Here is an 11,869-nt window from a genome sequence, read left to right on the forward strand (position 1 = left end):
CAGAAAACACAACTAAACACGTTTCTTTGGTTAAAGTCCTATGATTAGCATTTAAAAAGTGTAAAAAAATTAACCACATATGGATAATACAAAAAAAGGAACTTAAATACTGACAAATGGTAAGAATAGAAAACATTTAATTGCAGTGTCAAATCCCATAGCCTAATTCTATTTGTATAATATCATATATTATTTTATAATTACATTTAACCTAGGCTTCATTTAAAAATATACCATAAGCATTAGCTATTTCTATACTCTTAACAACTTTTACAATAATACTAAACACCACCACCAACAACAATAACAATAATAATTGTATTATTTCTCTGACATTTAAAATAAACCTTTATTTAAAAAATGACATACTGAGCATTGTTACATTTATGCATTTGGAAGACCAAAGCAATTCACATTACACGAAGCACAGAACATTTACACAGCAGAGATTTCTCATCAGCTCCACTGTACGGTGAACTTGGCTGCCATGGGTAAGTCCAGTCCAGGCACTGTAAGAACCTGCCACACACACACACACACTTTATGAAACATTTTAATGACTCATATGGACCTTTTTCACATTTCAGAGGATCTCACAAGCAGAAGTGGTTAAAGTTGGGTAAACTTGTGGTAATTAAATGGGAGACAACAGCACTGTTTGTATTTCCATTTGTTCCAAAAAAAACAAACAAACAACAACAACAAAAAAACATGATAGTGTTTCCACAACATTCCAAATATTCCAGCCATCAGAAGAGAGAATGATGGGAAATTTGGCACCCCTCTCTCAGTTGTTGTATGCACGCATAAGTTCCGCATTTGACGCAAGGATGCTCGTCTATTTCCAGTTGTGGAGATTTAAGCGGAGGAGAACCGAGGAAACAGGATTATGGCAGAGTCTTCAAAATGTACTGTCCTCCAGTCTTTGAAACGAAACGTACATACGTTTAGATGTAATTTAAATTAGAGTATAAAATTCAATATAAATTTGGTATTTGCATTGGATTCTACGATCGGCGGAAGTTATCAAGCATCCTTACACCTTCACCGGAAATACCGCCGTGCATAGAGCCCATTAGAAACTCTTTAGAATTCAGAGACCTAAATCATTAGCAACACCGGTGGCCGTTACGTGAACTGCACTGTATTGCTCGTGCTCACTCACACGTAACGTACAAGAGGCTGAAACGCGATAAAATACCACGATATACTTTCGTTCTTTGTTTAGAAGTAAAAAGAAGTTTTATGAAATACCTTTGCAGCAGTAAACTGGTAACGAACATCCAGACCTAGTCCACGCTGCTGAGAGCGATGTTTAGATGAATATGTAATATATATACATGTTGCAAGTATGTATGTAATGTGTGTTGAATATGCAAATGTATGTTGTCTCTCAATAACAAAATAAACACACAACAAGACAGCGGCGTGGAGGCAGAGGTTTGAAAGCATCTTATCATAGCGAAGTGGATATGTTTGCACAAGCTCTGCGATTCAACAGCATCATTTCGACCGATGAGGTAATTAAAATTACACCGTTGTGATAGTTATGATTATAAAGTATAGCCTATTCTATCTGAGACTATGGTTTGAAATAATTCATTTTCTTTGCCTGACACATTGACATTTTTTTTAATGGAAGAAATGCTCTCGGGTGTGCGCGTAAACTTCCTATCCTTTTGATTTTCCCGCCAAAAACATCCTTTACATAAAAATCAGTCGACGAGCTTTCATTAACAACCTAGAAAGCCGGGGAAAGGTCTAGTTTTTTTTATGTTTCGTTAACAAGCTGGTCACACATTGGCAATACATAAGTGATTAATACATACACGTATATCCCTTTAATTACAGTAGTTTTTTGCTATTTACCATGGTAATATAACACTAGTAAAGCATTATATTACAGTTTTAAAAAATGGTAATATGAACAACTTTTCATATTAGATTTGCAATGTTGATAACTGCGGAATCACATCATCAAAGTCTTTGGAAAAAGGTCCATTAAAATTAAATATGAAATGCACATTAATCACCATGATTAAATTTTGTACTTACTACTGGAGTAGAAGTAAACCAAACTAGGTAGACAAACAGAAATCTACACCTCAGAACTTGATGCATACCTTGGTGTCTGCGCTGTACGAGAAGTCATGAACCTTTCGCCCATTGGCCCACACTGCTGTAGGTCGAGTCTGAACTCCGAAAACACTTACTTCTCCGAGGACCAAATAATCGAGAGATCTGTTTAATTTGACTGGCTTACTGACCACATAAGACTACGGGGGAATAAAATATCAAATGAATAATAGATTACATTTCAAATTAATGCACATTTCGACAATATTTTTGAGTATTCTACTATTGTATGTTGAAATCCATGAGGTTCTAGTTTTCTTAATTTTTATAAATTGTACATACAATCTGTTCATAGCAATAACAGCACTTTATGTTTTTCATTTTATTTTACTGCCTGCTGAAGCAATTCGTTTTGGACTGTTCCAACACAGAATAGCAATGGGAAACAGATGTCCAATAGACCATTTTGCAAAATGTAAACAACACTGGTCCAGAAACACTTCCTGTTTCAGTTTGTAACTGTTTTCTTTATTTCACATGTAAAGAAAAAATCTTAAAAGATGTTTGTTTAACTTTTTGATTCAGTTTTAAATGTTCTGTTGGATGTATTTTATCCCAGCTTTTATGTAGTGTTAAAAAAATTGAAACAGATTGAAAAAACAAAATTTACATCTTGCAAAATGGTCTATAGAAAAAACCTCATCCAAACCAATCAATTCAACATGCAAGCAAAATTCACGCTATTTCGTACCTCTTCAGCAAAAAAGAGAACATATGAGTAATCTCCCCTCTCATAAGTGTCCAGACTTTCCCCATCATCCCAGAAAAGATCTCCTTTGGCCAAATTTTTTGCAGATAATGCCACGATCAGAGTGAAAGGGTTTCTGCGAGATGCTGTAGTCGTCAATGCAGGAACCTGGGAAACGAAGAAGAAATGGCAAAAGTTCACTTGCTACACAGCATAAAGGAGATATTATGTTTGTTGCTAGATTTACACCACCTGCTGTGGGATGATGCTCCCCTCTCTCACATGAACGTTAATGGTGTCCAAAGCAGCAGGAAACAAAATGTATTCCCCTTTACTGTAATATGCTTGCCCCTATAAGAAAGCACAGAGGATTCAGTCTCATTTAACTTAAAGACGACATAGCATATGTCTCTGAATTACATTTTACCATAATAACTTTGTAAACATATCACAAAGTGAAGCAGGTTATGCAAAAAAGGGTTATACTTAGAAGGTAAAAAAAAGCCCATTTAATTCTATGAAATCATTCTAATATGATGGTTTGATGATCAAGAAACATTTCTTATATCACAGGAATAATTAAAATGTAAAAATGTTCTTTTAAATTGTAATAATATTTCACAATATTAGTATTTTTTGTTGGTCAAATAAATGCAGCCTTGGTGAGCATTAAAGACTTCTTTCAAAAACATTTAAAAAAAAAAGATTTTTTCAAACTTTTGACTGGTGGTTAATGTATATAGTATAAGACGAAGGCTTACATTAAGCAGACTGTACCAAGTCCCCGGCGGGAGATAAGCCGTCACCTCCACTGCTCCCTGTTCCAGGACCGGACTGATAAGCAGTGAACTCCCCCACAGGAACTGCCTGTCAATGGTCTGGCAATTTGGATCAGTGGGGAACCTAAAAGAAATGAGTAATCTCAGAGATGAGGTCATCGCTGAGATATTTAGCAAGCCTAGAATGAGCGTGTGTACTGTACTCAAGGAAGAGGGAGCGTGCCACGGTGCTGGCGGAGATGTGCGCATGATGGAACAGTGTGTAGAGGAAGGGCAGGAGAGAGTATCGCAGTGTAGTCACAGTCCTCATGGCATCTTGGGCTTGCTGGCTAAATACATATGGCTCTTGGGGCTGAGAGTATGAAATTGAGAAGAAATATTAATTAGGGCTGTGCAAAAATTAATTGCGATTAATTGCATCCAAAATAAAAGTCTGTGTTTACATAATATATTTGTGTTGTGTGTGCTGTATATAATTATTTTGTATATATAAATACACACACATGCATGTATATATTTAAGAAAATGTGTTATTCATACATAAAATATTTATATTTATATAATATAGATTATGTATTTAAATATATATACAGAATTTAAGCGCAAATAATTCTTAAATATATACATGCATGCATAGGTATTTATATATACAAAATATTTATATACAGCACACACAAATATATGATGTAAACACAGACTTTTATTTTGGATGCGATTAATCACAATTAATTTTTGCACAGCCTTAATATTAATATATTACTAATAATGTAAAATGATCGAAATGTTTACATTTATATATATATATATATATATATATATATATATATATTAAGTACTGGTCAAAAGTTTGTAAACATTAAAGGGGTCCTATTATGCCCATTTTTACAAGATGTAAAACAAGTCCCAGTTGTACCCAGAGAGTGTATGTGAAGTTTTAGCTCAAAATCCTCTACAAATAATTTTTTATAATGTTAAAATCGCCACTTTTGGGGGGTAAGCAAAAATCTGCCGTTTTTGTATGTATCCCTTTAAATGCAAATGAGCTGCTTTAAGTACTCATGCTAAAACAAAGAAGGACAATCTCACACACTGAAAATGTCAGAATTGTCAGTGGCGTGTTTAGTCTTATTATGTTCGAACCGGATTCGGACAATGATGCCTAAAGAGCCAGAGAATATATGCTGCATGGAGAACAGGTATAGTTTAGAGTTAAATATTATTAAAATTTAAAATAACTTGTTTCTGTTGTAATCTATTTTAGAATGTAAAATTATTCCTGTGATGGAAAAGCTGAATTTTCAGCAGCCATTACTCCAGTCTTCTGTATCACATGATCTAAATTCCAGTTAATTGTTTCCAAACTTTTGATCATTAGTATATAGTATATATATATATATATATATATGAAGTACTGGTCAAAAGTTTGTAAACATTAAAGGGGTCCTATTATGCCCATTTTTACAAGATGTAAAACAAGTCTCTGTTGTACCCAGAGAGTGTATGTGAAGTTTTAGCTTAAAATCCTCTACAAATAATTTTTTATAATGTTAAAATCGCCACTTTTGGGGGGTAAGCAAAAATCTACCGTTTTTGTATATATCCCTTTAAATGCAAATGAGCTGCTTTAAGTACTCATGCTAAAACAAAAAAGGACAATCTCACACACTGAAAATGTCAGAATTGTCAGTGGCGTGTTTAGTCTTATATGTTCGAACCAGATTCGGACAATGATGCCTACAGAGCCAGAGAATATATGCTGCATGGAGAACAGGTATAGTTTAGAGTTAAATATTATTACAATTTAAAATAACTTGTTTCTGTTGTAATCTATTTTAGAATGTAAAATTATTCCTGTGATGGAAAAGCTGAATTTTCAGCAGCCATTACTCCAGTCTTCTGTATCACAGGATCTAAATTCCAGTTAATTGTTTCCAAACTTTTGATCATTAGTATATATATATATATATATATATATATATATATATATATATATATATATATATATATATATATATATATATATATATATATATATATATATATATATATGATTTTTTTTCTTCTAGATAACTGTAAATTGTTGACTGATATCTCACAGCATTGGGTTTGTCGTTATGGTTTCTCATGAAAGGGTAAAAGGCTCCGAGTTGTGTCCAGCGCACACACAGTTCTTCAGTAGTGTCTCCACCAAATCCACATACATCAGCCCCCACAAAGGGAATGCCATAGAGTCCAAACAGGAGCACAGCTGGTACACACACACACACACACACACACACACACACACACAACAATAAACCAAAGTGGGGACAACTCATGCTTTTCAACTATTAGGAACAAAAAATTAAGGCAAGACATGTACATGTCACATCTCATCTTATGTTCTAAAACATTTCCATATGTAGGTGAGGGAGCCTGCATTATGAATGTTAGAACATCTCAAGACATGGATGTGTGGCACTTCCAGGGCCAGGACTAAGCAAAACTTCTTTTATCCTCTTTGTAACTATAGTTTATGATCTTTCTCTCTCACCAGGTATTGAAAAACGCATTTGCTCCCAGTCACTCTGCACATCTCCTGTCCAGTGCGCAGAGAAACGGCCCAGTCCTGGAAAAGACGACCGGGATAGGACAAATGGACGAGTGCCCTTTACTTTCAACAATGCCCTGAAATACAAATGAGTGGAAAGTTGGTAATAATGTCAAACCATATCAAAATGGATCTGTTTACCAATTAACTTTTTTTTTTTACTGTTTGTAAGAATGGAAGAGGCATTTCTCTGACCTGTGGGTGGCGATGGCCTCGGTCAGGCCGTAGAGATTGTGCAGATTGTAATGATTGGACAGATACTGCTGAGCGGACATACACACAGTTCCTGAGCTTAACTGACATCCTATTACATCTGTAAACCCAGACAGATCTCCTCATTCAGGTCACATTAAAACAGTGATAGTCATTTTACAAGAGAGAATATTAAGACGATCTTACCTGGAGTATAAGGAGGTTTCTCCAAGTCAGAGTCAGGACATCCATCCACAGATCCCTGGACAAAATTTGATGGCTCATTCATGTCCTGTGAGTAGAATTTCAAAAGAGATTTAGAAGTTATCAATAAAGGCCGGATCGATACCTATAAAGATATGTAAAAATCGTTCTGAATATTTAATTATAATATTATAGTAGAATAGTAGAGAGAATAGTAAAGAGAATGGTAGAGTTCACATCACCACTTAAACGATAACGGCACAGAGAAACAATATTGTTGGAATCACTTTTAGAGCGATATCAAACGATAAAAACTTTGACAAACATTAACAGCCAATTCAAATCCTTTCTGCTTTAAAGAGCTCGAGCATTAAAGTGGCAGACGACAATGCCGGAGCAGTGCACGCTTAGAATAATCAAAACGATATTGTCCGTTCATGTGGACGCTAATGTAGTTGTATTTATCTTTATAGTTAGCATTGTTGGTGTGAACCGGTCTGAAGTTATATGTGTGTGCATTTAATTCAGGTAAATTTTTTCACTTTTTTTTTTTAAATGAAATCAAGAGGTCAAATTACTAAAGCTACAAAAAATAACTTTTATATTATAATTATAATATTCTATTATAATATAATAGAAAAAAATATTTCTCCTACCCTTTTAATTTATTTTGATTAATTATGTCATTCATATCGTTTTTACCTCTTGTAACCACAGCCACAAAGCGCCCGCGCCCTCAGATCACTTGGATGTGGTTGTGATTACAAGAGGTAAAAACGATATAAATACTGTTAGTTTTCTCACACAAACCGCTCGTTTCGTGTCGTAGGCCATCAATGTGTACTTACATTTACGAGCCATTAAATCATGTTTAATTTGGACTTCTCTGTGCATGCTCTTTGAGGTGGTGACCATAGACCTACATTAAATGACTGACAGACATGAATGGTTTGACCTAAAAATATCAAAATTGAAAATACTGTGCAAACAAAGACACCTACATCTTGGATGCCCTTGAAGTAAGCTAAAACAGATAAAAGAAAATATTTTAAAGTGAACTATCCCTTTAAGTCCAGATGATGAAAAATACATTAAATTATTTTTTGCTTAGCATTTTCATAACATAATTCAGGATTTAAAGGGGAAAAAATACAATGTAGGTAAAGAGTGTGGCCCCTTTAAATTCATACATTCATGTTTTGTCACCTTTTTAAAATACCCTGTGTATGTTTATTTACAGTTTACTCTGTAAGTACTTACTATCCAGAGTCCATCCACAGGTACTTTATTGTGAAAGGCTCTGATACAGTCCATCCACCAGTCCAGTGTTTTAGGATTGGTGAAATCTGGGAATGCAGTTAGACCTGGCCATACCTGGTTATAAATGCATGCAAAATCTTTATACCCCCCACCATATTCAATCATGACTACAATACAACTAATAATACAGTGGTGCAGAAAGAAAATACATCTTGTACATGACATTATCACAACTAAGTTTTAGTGAGGGTAATATTCCATGTGTGGCGCTAACCTTCCCAATTAGGATCTGTCCAGTGGAGTTGGTGATGAACACTCCCCTCTTCAGCCCATCATCAAAGGGTTTGTATGAACCAGGATGACTCGTACTGCTGATGCCTGGATCCTAACACAAGAAAGACCACATACTATTCAACACTGATGTGCTTATTTGTGTACTGTGACTAATATGCTTTTTGGGTGTATGTATGATCTAATACAATAGAGCAGCTTTGGGATGTGCTAGAATGGGAGATCCGCATCATGGATGAGCAGACGACACATCTGCAGCAACTGTGTGATGCTATCATGTCAATATGGACCAAAATCTCAGAGGAATGTTTCCAGCACAATGTTAAAGCAACCCTAGAAAGCATTAAGGGAGTTCTGGAGACAAAAGGGGGTCCAAACCGGTACTAGCAACTTAGGTGTACCAAATAAAGTGGCCAGTGAATGTGTATGTGTGTATATATATATATATATATATACATAGTACAGAAAATATTGTGATATCACACATTTAACTCACAAGCCTCATTCAATGAATTTCAAATAAGGATGAAATATTCTCCATCACAGAATATTATCCACTTACCAGAATGAGCACATACTTCATATCCATCTGATGGAACTCTTCAACCATCTGGGGCAGATCTCCAAACCGTTGTGGATCAAAAGTAAACACTCTTCTTTGGTCCGCATAATCGAGGTCATTCCACTGTACATCCTACAGAAGTCAACTGAAGGTTATTTAAATGATCATGTAAACTTGCTTGGTTACTTGGTTCTCTCTCTATGCAGTATATATATATATATATATATATATATATATATTCTTCTTCCTCTCCAAAATGGCATACTACCATACTACTTTACATTTTTACAGTATGTATGCTGCATAATCTGCAATATCTGGATGACCAACAGCACTACATCTACAATGTGCAGTATACTATGCTATGTTATAATTTATACACTGTGTGTGAATAATTAATTGGTCAATATTCTGATTATATATTTTTCCCATGCACATTTTATCAATTTCAAACCACATATGTTAACTTTAAGAGAGCATATCAAACTGGGTACTGTATCCCACAATGCAATGTATTCAACTTAACCTTCCATTGCTAGTATGACAAACAAACCAGAAGCAATAACAACAATTTTACGCAAAAATTGGATAAAAAATGTTTAGAGATGATAACTGGGTGATATTGTCATGTGACAACAACATAGCATACACCAGATTTTATTAGCTTAAAGTACTTCTTAAAATATAGCAGCGAGCACACATATACTTTTTTGACTCCAAGGACCCCCGTCGTCATAATATTTATTATAAATATAGTTTTAAGATTGTATTAATTTGCATGACTTTTCCAAGTCTAGAAATCACACTTATAAAATTATTTTAACGAGTAATCTTGAGGTTTACTTAGAAGTGTGCTGTGGCCCCACCCAGTTGAGAACCACTGGTATATACTGTTCAGTATCTTCCAAACACAGCCATTATTTATTTTATTGACATACTAGAGGGATCTTGGCCTGGCGCATTAGCTGTACCACCGTTCTTGTGACGTTGGTGGACGTATAACCCCAGCGACAGAGGTGGAAGCCCAGCGACCAGTAGGGTGGCATCATAGGATAACCTCAAAGATACAACACAATAAGTTACACTGTGGGTAAATGACATTTCTAATACAGCATGTGAACTGTCTGTTGTTTAATACCTATAACCTCATGGTACTGCTGTATCACACTCTGAGGACTGGGGCCTAAGAAGATGTAGAAGTCCAGTATTCCTCCGACGGTCACCCATGTCAATGCTGGAGAAGGCTGCATAAACACTTCTACAATTGGCAAATTTGAAAACTTTTAGTGAAAGCCAAAATTGGAAGAAGCCAATTCAGACAACAAAACTCTGTACCCATTGTGTTGCTGTTGAGAAGAAAGACTCCATGTGCCTGTCCATCACCTTCTTGGACTAGGAAGAAAGGGTGGGAGCCATACAGGTTGGCACTTCTCTACAAAGGGCCATATAAAACATTAAGAACAGCTGTGAATAAAAGGGGAAGTTAAAGGAGAATGTGAAATGGTGTGAATGTCTTACATGTGGTGCCATGTCTCTGTTCCATAATGAAACAGAGCTCCAGTTGAGGTCCAGCGTGATGGGGGTGTAATGTTCACCCAGTCCAGAAATCACAGAGGAAGCCATGCTGGTGGAGAGCTGTAGATACTGATCCGCAAACAGGAGGGGGCCTATTGTAGTATTCAAACTAGGGGGCAATACATTTTTACCATATAGAGCTGTGGACTGTCATTGACACCCAGAAACAGAAACAGAAGAAGCACAATAAGCAAAACATACAATACAGGAAAAGAAAAACGGAAGTACACTTACAGAACCCGCTCATTGGATTTACGCCGTACAATAAACCCAAACGGATCTGGTTGGAAAACAACATCATAGAGGGCGTTTTGTGTGTTTTTGTGGCCCCTGGATTTGGACGTCACAAAGGGGACCTCGTATCGTTCAGATGCTGGATCTTTCAGCTGTGGCAAAGTGAAGTCAGCAAGATAAAGCAAGAATAGATCATCTAAAGGCTGGAATACACTTCATGACTTGCTCATTTCAGACCTGACTGATTCAAGAGTTAATGTTTTTTAAGAATCATGTGACTGTATTAAATTCCTCCAAAACGTACAATATCTGATTTGTAATTGTACTTTTTTTAATTGAAAAGGCTGAAAGAAGTGCTCACAGTGAGGTGAAGGCGACCCAAAGACTCGGCCATCACATCTAGCTGCAATGTGGGGATGTCCCGGGGCAGGTATGAGGGTACAGAACGGGTCAGCGTGGCCCTTTGGCCCCTTTCTGTGGTCAACAAGGGCCCCATTTTGTAGCCTGGGTAACGGAGTGGGTAGAAACACCATGGTGGTCCTCTTAATCCAGACTGAGGTAGAGGCACATAACAACATCCTCTCCCCTCACAATTGGCTCGACTCAAAGATCTGTCACGGCCACAGTCGATGCGGCTCTCCACAGCTATGCTGCACTGATCTCTAAGAGAACTAGTGTGAGTCCTGGGATCAGCAGATAAGTGAAGATTATGATGACTGAAGTTCTTCTGGGATTGAACACTTCTGTGTGAGATATTTGAACTATGACGCCATACTTTTGATGGTGAAAAGGCTAATGAAACACTCTTGTCCTTGTGCACCAGGATATAAAGAACAGAATTCAGAAATATTAAGGTCAATAGTGCAAATGTGTGCAGGAGCCAACCAATTCTGGCCATTTAAAGGGGTTGGGTTTGGCTCTTACTGGATTAAACACGAGTTTACACGAGTATGAAACGGTAAAATATGAGTAAAATAATACAATAAGAAAGCGTAAGATCATTAGTGTCAAAACATAACAAATCGCACAGCTCTTCTTCAGACCAGACGAGAAAATGACGCATGCGCAGATTGTTTTAAGTTTTGTTCCCCCACCAACAAAACTTAAAACTTCTTCATGATGATTCAGACGATCTTTTAAAAACGTAAATGAGAATCTTAATTATATATTCCTGTACATGTAACTGCAAACGCTTAGTAAATTATTTTTGGAACCTTACCTTACTCATGCATTTTATTACATTTTAATAGAACGTTTATCTGTCCTAAGTTATCTGTGTACTTCTCTCTGGGCGCCGACATGTTCCCATGACGTCACGAGCCTGGATCTCGGCAAAATGTATTTTATTCTTTTCTTTT

General features: G+C 36.2%; 1 protein-coding gene across 2 annotated transcripts; it reads right to left on the minus strand.

Moving 5' to 3' along the window:
* Nucleotides 1-330: 330 nt before the first annotated feature.
* On the minus strand, nucleotides 331-11,823 carry gaa (alpha glucosidase). 2 transcript variants are annotated; one of them, XM_089128313.1, is made up of 20 exons: nucleotides 11,731-11,816; nucleotides 10,873-11,194; nucleotides 10,512-10,663; nucleotides 10,221-10,386; nucleotides 10,038-10,134; nucleotides 9,841-9,960; nucleotides 9,641-9,759; nucleotides 8,703-8,834; nucleotides 8,124-8,234; nucleotides 7,850-7,963; nucleotides 6,593-6,677; nucleotides 6,389-6,506; nucleotides 6,137-6,270; nucleotides 5,700-5,851; nucleotides 3,807-3,955; nucleotides 3,586-3,727; nucleotides 3,077-3,175; nucleotides 2,828-2,992; nucleotides 2,124-2,276; nucleotides 331-519 (listed from the first exon to the last, which is right to left on the minus strand). In XM_089128313.1, the coding sequence occupies exons 2-20, from the start codon at nucleotides 11,005-11,007 to the stop codon at nucleotides 457-459; spliced, it is 2,406 nt and encodes an 801-aa protein (XP_088984439.1). In that variant the 5' UTR covers nucleotides 11,008-11,194; nucleotides 11,731-11,816; the 3' UTR covers nucleotides 331-456. The 2 variants fall into 2 exon arrangements, with proteins under 2 accessions (XP_088984439.1, XP_039542760.2); XM_039686826.2 differs by having other exon boundaries at nucleotides 10,873-11,823.
* Nucleotides 11,824-11,869: the final 46 nt, after the last annotated feature.

This window comes from Pimephales promelas, chromosome 3, assembly GCF_988280905.1.
Source record: "Pimephales promelas chromosome 3, fPimPro1.hap1.1, whole genome shotgun sequence".
Classification (NCBI taxonomy): Eukaryota; Metazoa; Chordata; class Actinopteri; order Cypriniformes; family Leuciscidae; genus Pimephales; species Pimephales promelas.

What these genes read in the sequence shown, in the direction of transcription:
- gaa (XM_039686826.2), bottom strand. Translation starts at nt 11,409, where the DNA reads ATGGCCAGAATTGGTTGGCTCCTGCACACATTTGCACTATTGACCTTA. An exon ending in AAATCCAATGAGCGGGTTCT is followed by an intron (nt 10,387 to 10,511) that starts GTAAGTGTACTT and finishes ATTGCCCCCTAG; the next exon opens with TTTGAATACTACAATAGGCC. An exon ending in TCTCAACAGCAACACAATGG is followed by an intron (nt 9,961 to 10,037) that starts GTACAGAGTTTT and finishes TGCCAATTGTAG; the next exon opens with AAGTGTTTATGCAGCCTTCT.